Source organism: Amborella trichopoda, chromosome 1 (assembly GCF_054954075.1).
Source record: "Amborella trichopoda isolate Santa Cruz 75 chromosome 1, AtrichopodaSantaCruz75HAP2 v2.0, whole genome shotgun sequence".
Classification (NCBI taxonomy): Eukaryota; Viridiplantae; Streptophyta; class Magnoliopsida; order Amborellales; family Amborellaceae; genus Amborella; species Amborella trichopoda.
The window spans coordinates 49,362,586-49,385,334 of NC_142336.1; the positions used below are offsets into that span (position 1 = coordinate 49,362,586).

Below are 22,749 nucleotides of genomic sequence, written 5' to 3' on the forward strand. Positions count from 1 at the left end.
AACATTGATTCTCTCCAACTTCCCATTGGAAATTGGAGGACTTACATTGACTTGAGAGATACCTTTTTTTTTTTTGGTACATTGATACTCTCTCTCCTCTCTCTCTCTTGCCTTCTTTCTCTCTAAAATTCATCATCTATGTTAATTTCTGTTAGGCATCAGCAAGCTTAGCTCACACTCATTGCATCTAAGATTCTATAGCTAAGATTTTTGCATCTAGAGATAGAGAGAGAAAGCGGGTTGCACCCAGTCTGACATTCTATCTGAACAGCACGTGTACAGGACAGGTAGCTGATGAAAAAGGCACAAAAAAAAGAGCGGGAAAATGTTCTTAAAAGGGTAAAAGGGCCAAAAGTTAAATGATGAAAAAAATATTTGAAATAAAAGGTAAGAGTTATATTAAAATTGGGACATAAAAAGTTCGACAAAATAATAAATGGGAGCCCCCAAAGCGCCATAATAAAGCGGAATATATGGTGTGGTTGTGGGGCTTGGAGGCGGATTTTATTATTCAAATTTAATGTGAGGGCGCCAACCCATGGTTTTGTTCGGATGAAATGACGTTGAGCGTCCCCTTTCAAAAAAAGTCTCTAACGGATCATTTTTGAATTAAAATGTCTTAAGTGCTATTTTTTTATTACTATAGCTTCTAGATCATCTTCAATCATAATATTTTTCCAATTAATTGACGTTGACTATGATGAGTATATGATTTAAGGAAAGGGAGTTGTGCCTTACAGGATCGGTTAACTCAGAGAGGTCAATTAACATAGAAAATTCTTAAGAAATAATAAAAAAGAAAAATTGGTGGGAGAAGTTTTAAAAATCAGATCAAATAATAAAAACTAAAAATCGGTGGGAGAAGTTCTAAAAATCAAATTACCCACGACTAGTTTCAATGTGGATGAATCCATTTTCTTAAACCTAGAGATCATTCACACCTGGGTGGACTTCAATGGTCTCAACAAATTTAGTGTTCACTTTTGGTTTTTAAGAATGGAGGATTGATGCTTATGCTAATAGGTCTATTTATGGTGTCCATTCATTATATTTTGCTGTGCATTGATGGCGCGTACAAGACTCCGCACCAAGCTGCATCATTCAAAAGGAATAACAAATGTGTACACAGACCATCCGCCATCTATCCTTGTAAAGGCCGGTGAAGATGAGCCAATGCTCCGTTGACAAACTTGATAGAATGTGGAGCAGTAGCTCTCCTCCACCATTTGTTGAAGAGCTTGAATGGTGGATTGGGCCGCTATATCTTTCTCTTATACAATGTATTTACCCCATATCTCAATGAAGATCAAGATTTATATAGTCAATCCCACTCAATTGAAAAAAATATGTGGTGATCTTTAATAAAATGAGACCATTAATTATATCCTGAAAGATAAGTACAAATTGATTATGTTTTAAAGAGAGAGAGAGAGAGAGAGTTTATAGAAGTTTTAAGGCAAATTTTGACTTGCCCCATGGCCATAAATAGAGGCGTAATTAAGAAATACAGCTTTCTAATTAAAGTTACTTTTAGTAGTCTTGGATTTTTGCAAAAGGAAAAGACGTCCAACTTCAGGGAAGATGGGGGGGGCATTATCGTCCAAAGGTACACAGAGAGTCACGAATCATGTCTCTGTCGACGAGACAGGTGTCAGGCTTTGGTGGGCCCCACCCAAGGCCAATGGAGCGCCGTGTACCAGTCGCGAGGGTGCGCTCCCATGATGACGTGGCCAGAACATGCATGGCATGGCCACCATCATACATGCCATGGCCATGGGTAAGCTCCACAGGTCGTTTTCTGGACATGTTGATGATCATGACGAGGAGGTGAGCGGGAAATTGGAAGCAGAAGGAAATAAGAGAGAGAAAAAGGCGTTGCCGCTGCTCCCTCCCATTTATTTTTCTCTCTCTATGCCCCACATTTTCTCTCTCTACAAAACTTCTTTCTCTCTCCACAAAACCGGGTGGGAATCTGTTCTTTTCTCTCTTTAGTTGTAGTGTGCACCGATGTATGATTTCCCTTCTCCCCACTTTCTCTCTCTAGCTGGTCCTCAGTTTCTTATCTACTTCTCTTTAGTCTCTGGAGTGAGAAGAGAAGAACTGCAAGATCCATTATCGTTTCTTTTTTCTCTGTGATATCTATTTTGTGAGAAGTGAAGAAGCCCGAGATCCAATTCTGGGCGGATAGAAGCTGGTCCAGATCCATGGGTGCTGGTTTCAGGAGCTTCTCCATACGGTACACCTCTCTCTCTAACAGTTTTTTATCCCGTGAAACATCTCTCTCTAGAGCACTCTACTCTCTAAAGCAACTTTCTTCTCTATTCTTCTATTATGTTTTGAAATTTTGGGTTTTTGTTTCTTTGGGTGTGTTTTTTCTTTTCAAAGTGAATATGTATCAAAGGTTAGAAGCGTCGATGAAAAGAAATGTTGGCCGTTTTCCGGCGATCTCAAAGGTGTTCTCCCTCCAATTGCTTGCCGGAAATTCAAGTGGTGGTTGTCGGATATCCCTTTACCGGAGGAACTTTCTCCATCTCCCCGCCCTAAAACCACCGCTCCTAAACCGCTCAACTCTTCAAAAATCTCCTCTGATTCTCCAAAACCAGAAACCGCTATCAAATCCAATGTGGTTTCGGAAACCGGCAGCCTTGAAGCTCGATGTACGGACCCGTCTGGGAAAGAGGGGGTTCGGCTTACGAACTTGATGGAGGTGGAACCGGAAGCGAGGGAAGCAGAAAAAGTGGCTCTGGAGAAGACAAAAGCAGTTTTGGATAAAGAGAACTCGTTAAATGTTGTTTCAGAGAATTCAACGGTCAAGATTTGTCCAGTTTGTCGAAATTTCAGCTCTGCAACGATCAATGCCGTTAATGCTCATATCGATCGATGTTTAGCAAAGGGAGAGGGGAGTTTCGTAAAGGGGAAGCAGAAAGTTAGGGTTACAAAGAAGAGGTCGATAATGGAGATTTTCGCAGAGGCTCCACAGGTTGCGACGGGTGCTAATTCGGAAAATAGTGATGGTTTCGTTGGTTTCAGTAATTCGAAGAGGGAAGAGAGGGAGAAGTGCGAGAAGAAAAAGAAGAAGAGGAATAAGATGAGAGAGGAGGCGATGGAGATGAGGAGGAAATGGCGTGGGCTTGGAATCTCTGCGCTTTCGGTGAGTGAAAATGACTCTCTCTATCTCTCTCTCTTTGCTGTCTCCATCTTTTGTCCAATATCTCTCAATGTTGTCGGCTATTTTTTCTTCAGTCTCTTTATCTCTCTAAAATTTTTTGCTGCATAATTTATGGCGTGGACTGTCGGCTATTTTGTGGTTTGCTCAGACGATGTAAGTAGAGGACTGGAGTACACTCTCTTTCTCTCTCCTATTCATTTTTGTTCTGCAGTTTTTGGCATGAACTCTCGGCTATTTTGTCGCTCCCTTAAAGGAGATGAACAATAGAACTTGAACTCCCCCCTCTCTCTTCTGTTCACTTTTTTGCGTTAATAAACTCTCTCTCTTCTGTTCAATTTTTTGCCGTAGTGAACCTCTCTTCTGTTCACTTTTTTGCGTTAATGAACCGCTCTCTCTCTCTCTCTCTCTTCTGTTCAATTTTGTGCGTTAAAAGACCTCTCTCTCTCTCATGTTCAATTTTTTGCGTTAATTTTTGTCCTAATTTCTGCTTAATTGCACTGAACATTAGAACTTCAACTCTCTCACTCTCTCCAATTTTTCAACCAAATTTTCAGCATGGTTCAAAATGTTTTGCTTTGCATTGAAAATGTTCATCATTTTTAGCTGATATTGCTGCTTGCTTATGCGAAAACAGTGGGAACAAAGTCATTCTCTGTAGATTTTGTCATATGTTGCGTGTCTGGTTAACATACTGACCTCAAAATAAATGCACCCTGTGGATCGGAATTGGCGACGCATGCAGTACGTCCGATTTGTTTGCTCTCTCTCTCTCTCTCTCTCACAGTAACTGCATGTTTTACTCAGTACTGGAACTATTGTTGCTTTTAACTGTGCTATTCGTTGTTACTGTCCTAGAGTGGTACGAGTAAGGTTTGTAGAGACTAATTATACGCATCCCTAGTTTGAATTTTGTTCATTGCTTTTTATGGGAGTAAGGTAGAGAGAGAAACAGTCTTTGGTGGTTCATGATGGGAAAGTCATGATTTTATGCGATATGGTGTTTGATATTCTGAAGATTTGACAGATTCTGGGGAATCATCCTGTACTTTTTCCCATGATTACACAAGTTAGCTAATATCTACAGTAAGAGAGAGAGGTACGTCTACTCATTCTCTAGTGAGATAAGCAAACTTTGTTAAAACATGAAAAAGTTTACCTCTGCAAATGCTTATATCTAGTTGCTACAAATGCTTTTCGATTTGGAATCATTGGGTACAAATGTTGCAAATTTTTCTCTACATGAAATTAGTACGGTCCATTTTCCTCTGGTTGTTTGAAAAAAATCAAAGAATTAATAATGCAACTACCTGTTAATTTTCTGTGAAGATGAAGTAAAAGATGCGGCAGTTGTCGGCAAATGTGAAGGCGCAAAAGAGAGAGAAAGTCACCTTTAGTATGGACACATGCCAAGTTGGGGAAATGAAAATTCCATTAGATCAAATATCTGTACATGGAGTTAGAGAGAACTATAACAAAAACATGATAGGTACAATTACATTTGTTTCATGATATGATAATAACGATGTTGAGACAGAGGGAAGGACCGTCTATGTTATCTTTATCTCGATCAGAAATTTGTGCTGGATGGATGAAGTTTTAAATTTTTAGGATGAATGTTATGGGGGGCTCACATGATTAGTTTTGGGATTGATTAGAAATGGCTATTTGTGCATTGCAGTCCAAGTTATAGCAATTCAAGTTCCATGTGAGGTTACACTGCAGAAGCCTTAGTTGACCGGCTTGAGTTGGAATAGGTTTCAGATGAGACCACAATAGAGTCCTGCATATCCTTTGTGCAAAGTGGATTCCAAACTTTGTGAAAGATGGGCCCAGTAGAACTCTATGTGCAGGGTTCTAGTTTACTTTGTCGAGAAAATCTCGTTATATACATACATATAATCATATAGATGCCTGTAAACATTGTGGATTCCTCCCATATAGTCCTACAAATTCTTTTATACAAAGTGGATTCCAAACTTTGTGAAAGAGGGGGCACAATAGAACTCTATGAGCAGGGATATAGTTTATTTTGTTGGGAAAATCTCTTTATATACATACATATAATCATACAGATGCCTCTAAACATAAATCGCCTAAACTTGATGAGGTTGTGAAGCCCTCAATATTTGTTTAAAACTATGATTAGTGTAATGTATTGCAATCAAGAATTCTCCATGCTTTAGGAATTCAGCTTAAGTATCATTTGGGCTTTTTTAGAAACTCGTGATCCTTTATTATATGAATGTCCCTTACTCAAAAAGCTTGTATCTGCATCTTACATTTGTATTGGAGCAAGTCATGACCTACGCTCCTGCACTGTGCATCCAAGATGTTGATGTCCAGTTAGTATCAAACTCCGTGATCATCATCAGAAATAGAGCACCTAATTAGCTAAACACTGGTGGACTTGGCCTAGCCCCAATGCAACAAACTGTGGTTAAATCCTCTGGAAAGGAAAATAAGAAAACAATGAGCTACAACTGTGATAGCTTTTCTTGATGAACATTTCACTTGAAAAATGTACATATGAAGGCCATTCACTAGGATTTTCCACTTAGGTTTTGTGAGTTTTTGTTGCCTCCACATGTAGGTACTGTCTTCTTATTTTCACAAAAGAGTGGAATTTAAGCAGGACATGGTCCACTCCAGGCATTTGATGTTGGTAGTCCCACAACATGGTGAATGTAAGTTCCAAATTTTCTCACGTTTCTCTTCCCAATAGTCATTTAATAAAAAAAGAGTCTTAGCTTGTTGACGAGCTTACCAGAAGTGCTACTTGAGCTGAAGGTATTAAGATCGAATTTTTTTAAAAGAGTTGTATTGGAATCAGATATGAAGGATTTTAGATTAAGAGGCTATGATAGTCTGAATTATACAGGGACTACATGTCAGTTGGGAAATTTGACCTCGACTGTGACTTTAAGCACCATTATAATATTCATGGTTGAAGAATCTGCTGATATTAAAGAGAACTAATGGGAATTCCACGCATTGATAAAAGATGTATGAGAAGTGGATGCTTCACAAATGTACTCCCATTGCCAACCACAAGCTTAAAACCCTAAAAAACAACAGTTAATACCAGTCTGAAGAAATGGCTAGACAGTTAATACCAAAATTTTGTACGTTGATGAAAGCTAGGTTAGAAGTGGAAACCTCACAAAGATGCCCTTATTATTAGGAAGGAGCTTGAAATCTCTAATCATGAATGCTGAATAACCATTTGCATAAGTGTTTTCTACCTATCACCAATTTAGTCAAAGGGATGTTTAAGTATTATTTGTGGATTGTGGCTAAAAATGTTGATGCTGAAAGGAGAAAACTACCAACAACTATTGTCAAAAATCATATCGAAGGTATTTTAGATTGATACAAGCTGCAACACATACATGAAAGGAAAAGACGGTTAGCTTCTTTCTTAACATGGACAAGAACAACCTTTGCGCTTACTGGTGGGAGCATAATATTATTTTTTCCCACCTATACGTGTATTTGAATTGGGCCTTCAGGAAAGTGGGGTTACACTTGATCTACTGGAGAGAGGTCTAGGCTCTCAAACCTCCATCATGCTATCCAAGCTGACCTCCACAAAAAAGAAACTAGAAATGCTGAAGAACAAGTTGCTTAGTTGGAACTATGGTACCCTTCGTCTCCTAATTATGTGAAACCATTGGAACATTTCAACCATTTCAAATTGGCTTGATTAAATTTTAGGTCATTTCTGTTAAATATTCTAACTGCTATTGCAATCAAAAAAAATTTCAACCACTTTGAAAATTTATTCCATATTAGTTCATGTGAGTAAGTTGTCTATTGATGCAGTTGTCTTGACTGAATCAAAGAACTTGGTGGAGTCCATTTCTTTTTTTTCTTATGCAAAAATCAGAAACAAAAAGTTGTTTGGGTTTCACTCGAGCACCGAATAAGGCTGGAAGGTTCATTTGTTTCTTACTTTTAAGAACGATTAAAAATCTGTCCTCCAATATTTTAACAAAAGTTACTTGATAAATTGTGAAACTTACCTATTTTGGTAGCCTCTGCCGATGAACCATGCTAGGAAGGTCCCACAATTGTAGACCTTTTCAATATTACACCATTTCACAAACATTTAGAGCAAAATCTAAATAAAATGGTTTTAATCAAATTTTGTTGCGTATTACTTTCAAAAATATATTGCAATTACCAGTCATTTCCACTGTTACCAAAACTCCATTTAAAGATTCAATCTTTTCAAAAGTTCTCCGATTTTTAATAAATTATTTGAGAAGGCATGCTTGTCAACATAGCTTGAAAAAATTTTATTTCTGAAGAAAATTAAATATTGCCTTCTTATTTAACCCTTGTTGGACAAAAATGGATCTTCTTCTTGTTTATTTACCATTGTTACATCATTTTGAAGGCCTAATCTTCTTTTATGTTTTGAGTAGCACGTGAATTTTGAAAATATCTATGAAACTTTGAATATACCTATGGATTCAGCCAATTAAGGTGTAATTGATTGTTTCTTTCTTCTCATCATGAAATGATATATTAGAAGAGCATTATGGGATCTTTTTTATTAGAAAAGCATAAGGAAGCTATTACCTCTTGTCCCTGTTAAACAGTGACACACATGCCTGTGTCCCTGCAACATAGATTGTCAGTCATTAGGCGCAACTCCCTTAGAGCACCAACATGATACTCATATGGGTCTACTATTTAATTATGCTATGAACTAAATTTTTTATGGAAGTTAATATAATTACCCACACTACTCCAGCATATGCACACCCATCCAGTCGTGGTATTTTTGAGGCGTGCCTTTTTGGCTCCCTTTTTTGCCCAAAACCAAAATGATATTGATTTTTGTTTTAGCAATATATACACATTACAAGTATTGGAATTATAATTTTTCATTTTGACTTATCCTGCGATCGAGTCATTTCAGTCTGAAACCTCATGATTTGGGGTTGAGTATTGCACACTGAAACTATGATAAAGCTAATTGGTTAATCTTATAAGGTGGTGGGAGGGATAAGCTGTTGGAAGAATAGACTCTAGTGGAAAAGGGCTCTTAGATTGGCAGTGATGGTCTTTTGAAATCTTGGACGGTTCGGTATTGCACAAAGTGTAATCAAAGGCCTCCACTTAAAGATCAATCAGAAGGTGATTTCAAGTGTAGACGATCAGCCATTGACAGTTTTAAAAACCTATTCAGTGTTTCGTCAAACTTTGCCTGCATGGGGCAATCAACAGTAGGCCGGTCTCAATGCTTGTGGAAGAATAATTCATTTTTGCTAGAGGTCAAAAGAATTAGGCACATTGTAAGAGTTAATGTCGTTAGGAAGGCACTAGATCCTTCATGGAGAGAACTCGTCGAGAAATTTTCAGCTTCAAACATGAAATTTTGGTCATCTCAGTGGTTCCTCTTCCAGCTCAATTTTCTAATCTTCCTGCATAAAATAAGTTTCGCATCAGTGGAATTGGAATGATGAGCAATTGGAGTAGATTGAGATAGAAGAACTATTTATTTATTATTATTTTTAATTTTATGTCTATATTGTAATTATATAGAAACATAAAAAGATTACTTGTCTTACTAGGCCCGTTATATGAAGAAAAATCCCCACATTAACAATGAAAGTCTTTCATAAGTTTCATTTTTGAAACACCAGCTTTTCGACAAGCACAAGAATGTGTCTTGGGTCTGTGTGACTATTTTTGTCGTTTTTTATTGTTTTATTTTTTATTGATTTTTATTTAACTTCATGATGTCCTTAGAATTTGTCCAGATATGTTCCTCTGGGTGGTGTTTGTATGATTGTTAATATTATTTGGTTCATTTTTAGAGCATCATGGTCTTGTAAGAGGTTGAACACAATTTATGGTAGCTTTTCTCTTTAAGAAAAGAACACTAGGTGGCATTCGGGACTAAAGTTAGAAAACACCTATTTGAAAGCTTTTACTATCCCATTCAACTTATGCACTTGATTTTGCTAAGCTAGGGAAGTGTGTCCTGAGCTAATTCAATCCGTTGACCATCATTTAGAGGTACTATAGTATGGCCTGTATTGAGCCTTCCATATCATTGTCATCAGAAGTAGCTCGAGGACTGGCTAGTTGCCACCCAGTCAGCGCGAGACCAGACCCTTGTCTAGTTCGGTGTTGTGAAAACCTCTAATTGAAATGTTTTGGGAATTTTTTGGAGTTTCACTGGTTTTGACAACCAGTTGGACTGTTTATAAAAATGGGGTCCGATCCAGTTTTAATAAAAATGTTTCATACAACTGGGGCTGGCTCAGCCATTTGAGCAACTGCGAGAGATCGCCAGCTTTTGTCATGGATTTGAACGCCCGATATCTTAGCTTTTAATGTAATATATGCCAATGTTCAGGGTTAGAGTGGAAAATGTAGTAAAACATCATTTGTTTTCTCATTTTATGGCATGCTTTCAATTACTACTGAGTCAACTTGTGTGCCCAATTCAATTTTCAGCATGTCTCTATTGAATCTTGCTTGAGTTTCATTCTAGTTTTAGTTCTTGAATTAGGCTCATCAGGGATTCTCAAGACTCCTTTTTTTATGAGTAAACCCAGCTCAAAACTATTTAGAGTCCTCGTTTCATTCAATGGTTTTAAGCTTTAATTGTTCTCACAAGCGGTAGCTGTCCTATGATGAACTAAGTTTAGAAGTCAACCTGGGTGCTCTCTTTGAGTAGATTTGTGTGGATTTCTGTCTCCACCAATAGTTCAGGGATTTGCTGGCTGATGCACTTGAATAAAATTCCTTATGATTGATCACTACAACATCAAGGTCTCAAGATCCTGAACACGTGCTTAATTTGTGGGAATGATGAGGAAACAACAATGTTTAAAAACTCGGACTTGGCACGATATATTTGGCTATTAATCAAGCCAAATATCAAGCCAGCCAAGTCTTCTGAAACTCAGCTATTATTCCTTGAAACGAGTCGCATAAAACTCTGACAAGATTCAGACAAGATTTATTCTCAGTATTTGGCTGAGTCCTATATAAGATTTAGCGACCTGGCGACTTTTCTCAAAACTGCATTTGAGTGAGTTCAGTACTTTTAATGTTCAGAACCTGCCCATTCCCAGTTGAATCAGATGAGTACCAGTTTTAAACCATGTTTTAGAACACTAGGTAACAGTGGATCACCTGTTCCTACATCACTTAATGCTTCAGCTGTTTGGTTCACCCTGTTTAGAGCTTTTGGGTTAGCGTGGCTCATCATCTAGCTAGTGGCTGGTGTGATTGCGACTTGGGACTTTATTCGTTTTCTAACAAGTGGTGCCATCATGTGGGAATTGTCTTGGTAGGGTATTTTTTGGTGCATTTGGAGAGGAAAAAACAAGCTTTCTGTGGAGCTGTCCTCCTCAAAACTCTTGAAGTAGGGCGGGCTTTGGATATGGAGAGTGATTAGCTCTTAGGCTGTAACTAGACAGATTTTCCTTGGACAAGGGGTAGTTGATTTCATATGCAGGTTGAGCTATGTGGCCTTTTTAACCTGAGGTTTCCTTCTTGCTAGTCGAGACCAACGATTGGCTCATAGTTGTAGGGAGCTGGAGAGGGAGCAAGCAATCATTGCTTGCCAAGATCTTCCAAATTGGGGAGCAGTACATGCGGCTATAAATGATCATAAATCATATAAACTCAAACATTAACTAAAGGATTTTGATGTTTGAGTACTCTTTCAAACTTGGTCTCGAATGCATTGTGCCCCTTTCTTTGAACCCAAAATTTACCTTTTGATGCACTTTAGTGGAGCCTACTAAACGAAAGATCGGGCTCCGCCTTAACATTAGTGGATAGAGTTCCCACAAAGACAAGAAACACATCATCATGAGAATGAGACAAATTCTTGCTTCTGAACTGCAAAAAAACATTTTGGGATTGGGACCACCACATCACCCCAATAACTATTGTTTAGGTACTTTATGCTCAATGGTTGTTCAAGTGGAAATCGTAGTCCATCAGGACTTGGGAGTTCTCTTTGAGATTCATAGAGGGTAACCTTTCTCCTATATTGGCCTTTTGAGGGCATCTGATGCAACATAGCTCAATCAAGGACTTCAGGCAAAGGGATTTGAATGATGCTCATGAGGCTTTGCTTCCCCTAGTGGTTGAGGAAGAGAGCCTCCAGGTTATTTTGTGGCCAGGAAAGGAAATTTCGGTGCCGTTCCATGTAGCACACGCTATAATAGAAGTGTGGTTATTAGAACAAACCATCTCCTTTGTAGCCCATGGTTGATCCAAGAAAGGGATGGATCAGGCATCTCTTTAAATTCTACTTAGATTTCTTGATTACGTTTTGTTGGGGATGATTCCTCATCATCTTTACTTTTGCTGCATCATGTACATTCTTGTCTTGTATAGTAGATGCTGTCTCCTCTTTTCTTTTCTTTTCTTTTCTTTTCTTTTTTTCCTGAAAAATATTGGGGCATTGAGCATTCATAAATTTCAGGGATAAAATAAGGTGCACCATATGGGGTGAACATAACAAAACCTACATTCACACATGCGCCAAATACATACATATATATGTTGCATGCAAATATAGGTACACTGACATATGTGCATACCTGTACTAACAGACGTGCACCTATGATGTAACAAATCTTATCTGCAATACTTATTTACATCTTATTGGGGTATCTTTTAAATCATAATATACTCTTATTGTAGCATATAGTAACTATAATAATGGACAACATTTTATGTATTATATTATGTGAATAACATATATATATATATATATATATATATATATATATATATATATATATATATAACTCTAGAAAGCCGTGTACATCCCAAGGCTATGCTGGCTACAGCATTCCTATATAGCTTTTTGTTTCCTTTCACCTTTGACTATAAATAGGAGGTCCATGCTTTTCTGCAGTGTAAGACATTTCAATTCCTAACTCCCTCCAATTCCTTGCAATGCTTCAGGCTACCCTCTACTCCTATGTTTTGGTGCATGGACCCCAATCTTTAGAGATTTTTTACTTCCACATCTGTGTTCATAGTTCATGACAGCTAGTCAAACAATTGAGCCTCTGTGATATCTGTGGGTGAAACATCCTTCCCAATGGGCTTGTTTGGTGATATTCCCTCTCTTTTATGCACACAACCTCCAAAAAAGGAGGATCTACCTGCCTTGACCCTATGTTTTCTTCAAATATAAATCTATTAAATGGGTGGCAGTAATGGTGAACTCATTACTGCCTCAATGAAATTGTGGCAAATCAGCATTGTCATGTCCCCTCAACTTTTTCTCTTGAGTGCCACATCATGAATTCTCAAGGTGCCCAAACTTCTCCACAAAACACCTGTCCGGATTTTAGGACTCATGTTCGCTAACACGTGCCCTTGTACAGATGGTCTATCATTGTCCTTCGTACTCGAGGCTGATCAATACAAAGTTCGCTTCTTTCACTTCCACCAAAAATGCAGCAAACATTCACAATAAGTTAAAAAGTATGTGATAATTTGATGGTTTATGATATACAGTTTCCAAAGGTGCATCCACCCTTTTCTCTTGATCTTGGATGGTATGGTTGATCTTCGCTGTTCATTGTCACAAATGAGTTTGGGTGTTCTATATGCAACTGTATAAATACTTTCTCGAATATATTTTGCTGCATGTTAAGTTCATCAGTCAATTTTAACTAGGATGAAGAAATTGGAGGGGCGATTTAATATAGGACTTGGGTTGACTATAGTGGCACTATGGTATTTGAGAGGCAAACTAGCTATCTAGAAGGACCACAATTATGCGACGAAGAAAGCTGAGGTGAGACCTTTTAGGAAGATAGATTCTGGAGTTTGATCCACATGTCCTTGATAGGGTATGCTTGCAAAACAAGTGTTTGTGTTCAAGTTGGAGTGACAATAGTTTTTCTATGGATACAATGGTTTATTTTAGGTGTGACGATGGTATTCTTTGGTCAGATGTCACTCATCATCAAGATCCAGTTTTTCATTATTCTGGAACCACAGCATGCATCTTACGAAGCACCTTTAACTATGTATGACCTAATGCTATTGCAAAACAAGCATCCGAGTATATTTCTCGTTCCTCTTTTCACCGTTGTGGACAATATCAGAGCATGATTGGCCTTTTTCATTTAAAAGAAATTACTGAGGTTATCACTTGGGAAATTATTTTTTTAATAGTTTAAAGAGAAAAAGTTCACCTGCATCCATACACATATTTACTTAAAGCTTTCAGAGTTGATAGCTACCATGTCACCAAGGTTTACGGTATGGTTATGGATAAAGTAGTAATGGCAAGCAGTGGTGTTGGAAATGAAGATAAGCTAGTTCATTTGAGTTTGGTGGAACCTAAAGTTATGTGTCACTAAGGTTTCTTGTTTTAGATATCTACTTTGATAACTTATCCACTAGATAAAGTGTGGGCAGTACAGTGTGATCTCTGGTATCTTCTTATATTAAGTTACTTTTGTTATTTTCATTTTGGAAATTTACAGTGATTTTTTACTAGCACAATATACTATCTAGGGAGATCTGCAAGAACAAGCCTTAGTTTCAGGGTTAATCTGGCATCAATCAAGGTTCCCATGATTCTTATGGGTCTCTAGTTTTATTTCTGAAGCTTTTAGATCCGTATTATAAGTCACTGTCCTCTTAGTTTCTGCATGCCTGATTTCGTATTGATATTACCAATCTGCCGATTTAGCTCTAAATTTCTGGAAGATAATTGGTTCAATGCATAATGATGCAAAACTTTGTTTCTCACACGAGTCTCCTTGCTGCATCAGTTCAACAGTTATTGAGGTTATTTCAGTTATTGTTTATTCTTCAACGCTGTTTTCCTTTATATTTTCTATGCTGCAGTCCATAGTCCATATTTTCAATCTTTGCATGTCCGTTTCTGAGATTGTGCCTGTATCACCTAAATTTTTTGTGCCAAGAGAGGCTGTTGTTTGAAAAACCGAGTAGGACCATTAGTTATGATACTGACAAAACTACTAAAAGAGAATTACATGAAACTGAAATCTTGTGGTTCTATTTACCTGTAATGGCCCATATGAGTCTACAATAGTATAATGGCAATTACACATCTCTCTCTCTCTCACATTTGTGTTAATCTTTTGAATGTTACTTTCATAAGGGTGTTTCAGAATTACCATAGTATTTTAGTCCCATGTTGCCTAGATACAACTCTCCATGGCTATATAAGTGAGAATGTCCCTTAGACCTTTGGGAACTCAGGAAAGAGAGAGACTTGGGGGTGGTGCTTTCAGTTTGTGTACGCTTGAACATACACAAGGCTGCATGGCTGGCCAACAGGACCTTGATTGTGGCTGAAGCGGAGGATAGGGAGAGGTTAAGTTTTGGGTTTGGTCCAAAGTCCTTTATTTTTGAAGCTTAAACTTTTTTCACCATGGTTAATCCATTTCCCCAACCTTTCAACACAGTTTACTGAGAAGCTCAAGTTCTCACCATGCTTAAGCTCTCAAAGGCAACACAAGGGCCTTTGTGATTTTTCAACGCAGCTAGGTGGCTTCTCACTGCAGTTAAGGTTCCCTCACTTCTCACCAACCAAAATTATGCCACATGCGACCATTTTTCCATGTGTCCTCCCACCATTGACAATCAATAAAATAATTATCTGAGTTTTAAAAGCCTCAATAAACACCCCTGAGACTCTGGTTTGTTTTATAATATCTTTCTTTTTAGTTTGACTGCCAACTGAGAACTACTATTTCTCACCATATATAACTGAACAACTGCATTTTCCTCCAAATTCTTACTCAAAATTGTTCCCTTTAATTTTGAATCAAAACTAAACCGATACCAAGTGACTATAGAAGGCCAATTAGTCTGGAAGTTCTATTTTTCTCAGAACTTCTACTAGTATGCAACTTAGAAAATTTCAAAATGCTTTATGAGACTTAGTTGTATCAGGGGGGGTATACTTGAAATAAGCCAATTACATCTTGGAATTTCCAAGTTGGGGGCATTTAATATCCTAAAGAGAGCAATAAAATCTCATGCCCCAGGATCCATTATTGGAACAAATGGTCAACTCAATTTGAATAAGTTCGAGTTTTTGACATGTAGCTACCTTGTTTTTTTATCTTGAAATTTGGGCCTTAATCTCAGTTTTGAACCTCATGTTAATTGTTATTGAGAAATACGATCTCTATCTCAAGATGTACACTGTAGTCCTCTCTGTGTTTTGCTCTTGGTCAAGTGATTCCACTTCTTTGTTTTTTTATGAGAGTGACTCCACTTCTTTGTTTTTATTGTGGTTAAGGAATACATTGGCAGCTAAGAGAAGCCTCTTAAAATTTAATTTTCAAGGGTTCAAATGCCAACATTGAATATTTAAATACCTGAAATTTGTTTCCCTGTAATTCCAATTATTTATCAACCCTGAATGTAGATTGAATTGGAAAAGGAACCCAATTATCTGAATGAATAGATGAGGAATGAATGTGGTAGACAGTCATTAGTTTTGGAGGATATTTCTATTTGTTATAACATTCTGTGAATTCCATATACATTGGCATTGTTTTTTTCTTTAGTACAAGTTTTCTACAAAACAATCCACTCTACAATTCAGTGTGGCATAAGTTGAAAATATGGTTGCCTAATAAATGATGCTGTAACAATGTATGGAAATTTAAAATAACTAGAGAAAATATGGAGGCTGATCTGGGTGGCCAACTCTTATGCTTTCTTTTTTCTCTTAGTTATCTGCATGCCTTTTGGATTCCAATCCTAACCTCCTAAAAATTTGTCTCTCCAACTTATTTAGAGGCACCAAATTAATAAGATAAAAACATTAAGAACATCAGGATTCTATAGATTAAGCAACAAATGAAATGTGATAAACAATAGTTGAAAAAGAAAATATATCAACCAGTTCAACAAAAGTGAGAAGGGAATTTTCATGTTGCTTTAGGTGAGCCCAAAATGTTATGGAGAAAGACCAGACTATTGTCTTTTCCTGGTAATCAGACAAGCTACAGTTTTTCAGCCGTTGCTGTTGAATTCTCACAATTTTTTATTTTACAATATTTATTTACCTCAAAAATATGGCCAACCCAACACGTTGGAAAACCTATAAAGAGTACCAATGGTAAGATGAGACTGAAGTGACCCTTGGTTTCTCTGAATCTGACTGACACTAGCCCAATGCTCTATTAATATCATTTGCCGCCCCCTCTGGACCCTCTAATGCAAACCTTGGAATTGTTTGCGGTGCTAGATATTCATCATAGCATCTGGTCCTGTGTTGAAATTCAGGGGATCAACCTACTGTACGTTCCATGAACCAAGTTAATATAAGCTACAGGCCCCCATATTGAGCGTCCTTTCTTTTGAACCATAGAGGGGGGCCCTGTTTCTCTGACTAAGAATGTCATTAAGACACAAGCATCCTCCTTATAGCATTGTCTGAGTCCTAGGAGTTTCTGACCAATGCCAGAGGATATAGGTTCATGCTTTCGAATGTAATCTGGTTTACAATGCATTCTCACATGAATCCAATTCTCATTCCTGTGATTGAAGGTTCCTTCTGTCCCTGCCATCAAACATAGTTATAAGAGTCATCCTCATTCTTGAAGAGTTACCTGAGAAAAATAAAACTAGAAAATAAAATCTTGGATATATATTTTGTTAGCTATTGGAAATTGGTTGACTTGAACGAAGTCATGTATTGGAAAAAGAAAAGCGTCTATCAAGTAGTGTCTTGATGTGAGTTCTTTCTGTAATATGTATTAGTTCAATGTAAAGAAAACTTGGCTTGGGCTTGGGACTCAGCCCCTACGTGAGCCTAGTAACTTGGGCGAGTCCTAGTGGACTTACTGGAGTCCTGCACAAACCCAAAACATGCCAAAAATTTTAAAATAAAATATAAAAGTTTGAAATAACATAATATCTCTAAACCCGAGTCTGTATAAAACTCGCCTTAGCACCCTGTGGGTCTTGAGTTACTTGGCTGAGTCCAAGTTGACTTGACCGAGTCTTCAACCAATGAGGTTATTGTCAATTATTTGTCTCTAGGCTTGCATAATTCTTGACATCAGCATGGGTGTTTTGCTATTTCTTGAAATTCTCTAACAGTCATCTATAGCCATATAATAATAGGTAACAGGGATTTACATTGCTCCTAGTTCTTTCCATAGACTTCATACAGGTGTATCTGGCTATCTGCTAATCCGAAAATATGCATACGAGTGTAATGATCTTGCATAAAAAATTCACCTGTTGAATATGAACCATACAGCACCGTTTGGGAGGGGTAGACTGGTTCAAGTGGAAGGCTCTAAGAGGGCAAGGAGGAGGCCCAAAGGATATGGATGGAAGTAGTAAGAGGAGATCTAGTGACTTCTAGTCTAACAGAGGTAATGATCCTTAAAAAAGCAGAAAGGAGGATTATGATCTATGTAGCCGATCCAAAATAGTTGGGATAAGGCTTGGATGAATGAAGGAAATTTGAACCATGTAAGCAAGAGTGAATTCGAACAGCTAAGATCCGTGATAGTTAGGTATAAGAGTTATTGATTAATTAGAAAAGATGGGGAATACCTGTAACCTGAGGGTCAAGACAGAGCTCAATACCCCAATTTCTTTTTGTTTAGTTTATTCTTTGCCTTTGTTTTTTTCCTGCCACCTTGTGTGAGTATACTGGTGTATTAATTTATTTCATGATTCTCTTCATTTTCTGCCACTTTATGCAATTAAACAAGGGGAAAACTCAGGAGGTTTAATTGATTTACTGATGTCAATGATTGATTTACTCATATCAATGATTATATTTGCTTTCTCTTTGATACTAGGAGAAGCTCCATGCGCTCAAAATGCCACCTTCTATGCACATTCCTGGAAGCAATCAAGATGCTTTGTACCGAAAAAAGTCTGGAGGAGTGGCTGGCCCCAATATCAAAACAAGAAAGTTATCAAAGTTAAAGAAACTAGCCAAGCATGATGGGTTGAAGCATAAGAAGGAAGCTGTACCAAAGCATCCACAGAGCAAATCACAGGTCTATCCTTTAAGTGGCAATCTCAAGAATCGGACCGTCAGCTCATCTGTTCCAAAATCCTCTGCAAAAAGCTGTCTAAAGCGAGGCCCTTTAAAGCAAAAGATATCTTGTGATCGAAGGTCAGGCAAGCACGTCAGGTTCTTAGGCAAGGATGACATTCTAGGGTACAAGAAGAAACAATGCCTTCCCATTGAATCAGCTCAAGAACAAAACCTTTGCAAATTATTTTCAGAGGTCGTGGGGGGTCCAACATCAGGCCAACCATCTTGTTCTGATGCCAAATGTCCATCAGAAAATGCACCTTTGCATGATGGGAATAGAGAAGAAATTGAGCATGTTGGAGAAGTTGCATCCATTAATACAGGTGAAGATGGAGAAAATAATTTAAGTGACAAGAATTGGGCACCAAATAATCAATTTCCAGTGAGCACAGATGCAGGGAAAACTGGTTCAAGTGAACCAGTTGATCTAAACCTGGCTGTGCAGCAGCTTGATAGCTCCCTTCTGTTCAACCCAGTTAGCTCAAACACAATAGATACTGAGACTGATGCCGAGAATCCTTCTGGTAATTCAACCCACATAACCAAAAAGTTTCCTGGATCTGTTGGTAACCCAGTCGCAAGATCTCTGCCTTTGAGTTCACAGCCAATTCGACCAAGGATTTCCAATCTACTGCCATGTACTGTTGAAACAGATCTGAGGAAATGTTCTGAAGTTGCTTCTTTGTATCACCGATCCATATTCCCTCTTTCTTCCAGAGATTTAATGGCTAACATGGACTTGTCCCAGTTTAAAAAACAGTCATTCTGCAATAATGGGAATTGTGGGACATCAAGAACAGGCTCATTTTCACATTTACCTAGCAATTTCCCAAGGCATTCAAGCAATGATCCATGTGTTAATGAGGGTTTCATTGGTTTGCCTCTTAATTCACAGGGGGAGCTCATCAGACCAAATGTGAATGGCCAAAGCAGCTTTAATCAGTTCTTTCCAGACCAAACCATGGTCATTGATTATGCCAAGGGTGTTCCATTTTATCGTCCCACTCCCCACGTTGAGGGCGCCATGGACAACGCAATCTTGAGGGAGGAAGTTCATGATTCGGCTTTCCTATGGTTCGAAAATCATAATTGCTTGAGGAAAGCCTCATTTAACAGGCCATCAAGTTTGCATGATATTAGGAGGCCCGAATCACAGTGTATTGATACAATGGGCAAAAACCAGCTTTGCTGTCATTCTGAACCGGCTCAAGCTTCTTTGAATATTTTCAGTCAACCTCAGATTCATCAAGGGCTAGAGAATAGGGATCAAATATTTGATTACAGTCTTCAGCCCACAAAACAACCTACCATGCGCCTAATGGGAAAAGATGTAGCAATTGGAAGGAGCAATGAAGTGGGCATAGGGTTTGGTGACCCCATGATTTGGACAGACAAGTTATTAGAACTAGACCCCAGAACTGCTGCTTCTGCGAAGGAATGGTTATTTCTGGAAAATGGGAGCACTTCTGTTGAGCCTCAAAGAAATATCACCCCACCCACGTTTTTGCCTGTCAAACCATTAGACCCTCAATTTGCATCCTCTCTTTTGGATTGCAACAGTCAACCCGTGACACTGAACACTCGTTCCCTTATTGATGGAGTGAAGTCTAACTATCTTCCCCATTCTTTCCCTCCTGAAACATCAGCACCCCATATTCTTCAATATCCAGACGGTCATATCCTAGAGAAAGAAACCAATAAAATGAGCCACTCAAGGCCTAGTAAACAGGCTTGTGGCCAACAAATTGGACATAACAAGTACCATCCCAGTGACATAGATATCTCTGGTTCACGGTTTCACTTTTTAAATAAGGACTCCCAAAATCGTACACAACCCACTTGGACACCATCTCACCCAGCCCCAACCATGCCTGAATGGCTCATGAAAGCCACAAAACAGAACCCAGCGTTCATTTCTTCCACTTCTCAACCCTGTTCTATTCCAATATTTGGATACCGCACCTTCCCTGCTCCTTACTTTGCATATTCTGATACTAATTTTCCGACTCATAAACCCAATGTTTCTCACTCTTCCCTGCACTATCCTCTCGCTCAAAACTCTCAATTCAACCCGCTACAATTCCAGGGATGTTCAGGCTTCAAGAGCACTTCTGAAACTAATGCCACAAGTATTAAAATCAAGGAGACAACCAATAATGCTATCAGTAATTTTAAGGATTTTGATCAGACCAAAAAGTCCAAGAAGAGGCCATTAGAAAATGATATCGAGCGCTCAAAACACATGAAGAAACAAACCATTCAAGTTCAGGAAGAAGGTGCCAAGCCCTTGACTGGATCAAAGAATTCATGCAAGCATAGGATGTTAGAGCGATTTTCTACTGGGGAGAATGAGAAGGCATTGAGAATTGGAGGCCAAATGAACTGTTTTCAGCCTTCAAGAACAGGACCTGTCAAGCTCAGTGCAGGAGCAAAACATATACTGAAACCAAGGCAGAGTGCATATCATGACCATTCCAGGCCCACCCATTGTACCATTCCTTTTGTAGTGGAGGCGGGCCCCAGGCGAGACCTGGAAACTCAGAACAAAACTGCAAAGATTTACAGGCTTTAGAGAAAGAAAGCAGGCTTTAGAGAGAAAGAGCTTGGATTGAGGCAAATAAGGTTGTATATTTCAGGATCTACATTAAAAGTTTTCTTTGTTCATGAACTGTAGTGAGGTAGTAAAATACTATTTATTCAGAACATCTATCTTTTGTATGTGTTTTATTTGGCAGTACTTGAAAATAGTGAATGCATATCCTAGTAATTTAGGGATTGCAAATTCTGCTGATTAATTTGTCAGATTGAGGACTGAAGTATGAGGATAAATTTGCACATCATTTACATACTTGAAGCAACAAATGGCAGATTGAGGACTGAAGTATGAGGATAAATTTGCACATCATTTACATACTTGAAGCAACAAATGATAAGCATATTTGCTAAAGTGAACCCAACACTAAAGTAAGTCGAAGGTAAGAAAACACTTGCTTAAAAGACAATGGATATGAGATATCAGAGAATGACGCAACCAATATGAAGAAAGTTTCGGCATTAGCCTTGTCAACATAGAAGCCTTTAATTGCATAGTGGAAGAATGGTATCATGGTTCGTTTCAATGTGGATAGTAAAGGGGCAGTAAAAACCTTTTCTATTTTATTACTAATCCTATAGAGAACAGAAAAGTTACCGTTTTCATAATCTTACGACATGGGGAATTATGGTAAATATCTCTTTATTCTACGGTATATTTAAAAAAGTAATGATCCTATAGGATCAACCCCCCTCATGTATGTAGGACTTCAAAGGATCACCATTAAAGTTGGTATCGATCTCTAGAAAAATTATCATGGGTATGAGACTTGATTTTTCTAGAGATTTGTGCCAACTTTAATGGTGATCCTCACACATGGGTAGGAGAAGGTCCTATAGGATCATTTCTCTATTTAAAATAGCATGAGTTTGTCTTAGGCAGGGTTTGAAAAAATGGTGATTAGGATTGAAACCGGCCGCTCCAAATCGGGAATCCGTCAGGCCGATCTGGATCCTGTAAAATATCAGGAATCAGTCGATACCCCCAATGAACTAGTCGGTTATGTCAGTGAACCGGTACGAATTGGTTCCACCTTTTTTTCTTAATTTATTTATTTATCACATAACTGGCTGGTTCAATCTGATTCTATAAGTGAACTGGACAAAACCGGCTGTACTTAATGTTTTTAAATTTTTAAATTTTCGATTCAGTATATCAGATTGCCGATCCGCCAAACTGGATTGGAAATCCAGAGGGGCAGTCCACATCATCGATCTGTTTCAGTCCACGTCATCGATCTGTTTTGTATAAAGTGTCTACCTTATACTATACAAGTAAGGCAGACCTCTAAATTTTGCCAAAAGATATAGTTTTGGAGTCATAAATCTTACAATGGCTTGAAAATCCATGTTCAACCCGCATTATAAAATCTAAAATTTAAAAAATGGTGTGGATAGAGCTACTCTAAAAACACTTGAAAATCTTGAAAATAGATGGTTCAGATAACATGTTACAAAATGCACTATTTTTAAGATTTGAAATTGAATTTTTTTTATATTAAAACATCCCGATGTCAAGATGATCAATTGAAAGGTTTTGTAAATTCGGAACACTCTTTTCTACTCGATTTTTAAGGTGCATCTTACTTCTATAGTATAAGACCGTAACTTTATATAATTTTTTTCCTTTAAAATCTGTTTCGTATTTTTTACTTTTTTCACTCATATCCTTCTTCTTTTTAGTTTTAAATTAGAAAAATTGTCACAAATATACCTTAATTTTTGTCTATTTAGAAAAAACACTCTCAACTTTCATAAACTTCACCCACACTTTTTTCCTTCAATTTTGAGCTTTTTTTACCAAAAATAACCTTCACGGCAGTCATAGTACCGTGAAGCCAATTACGGTACTTTAATTACCATAAAAACTAATCCATATTATACGGCATCTTATGTTCCATAAAAACTAATCCATGTTATACGGCAT

The 22,749-nt window shown here is 37.9% G+C and overlaps 1 protein-coding gene across 1 annotated transcript; it reads left to right on the forward strand.

Moving 5' to 3' along the window:
* The first annotated feature begins 2,085 nt into the window (after nt 1-2,085).
* LOC18442408 (uncharacterized) lies at nt 2,086-21,012 on the forward strand. The gene is made up of 3 exons (XM_020672333.2): nt 2,086-2,236; nt 2,386-3,151; nt 17,986-21,012. The coding sequence occupies exons 1-3, from the start codon at nt 2,205-2,207 to the stop codon at nt 20,800-20,802; spliced, it is 3,615 nt and encodes a 1,204-aa protein (XP_020527992.2). The 5' UTR covers nt 2,086-2,204; the 3' UTR covers nt 20,803-21,012.
* The last annotated feature ends 1,737 nt before the right edge of the window (nt 21,013-22,749 follow it).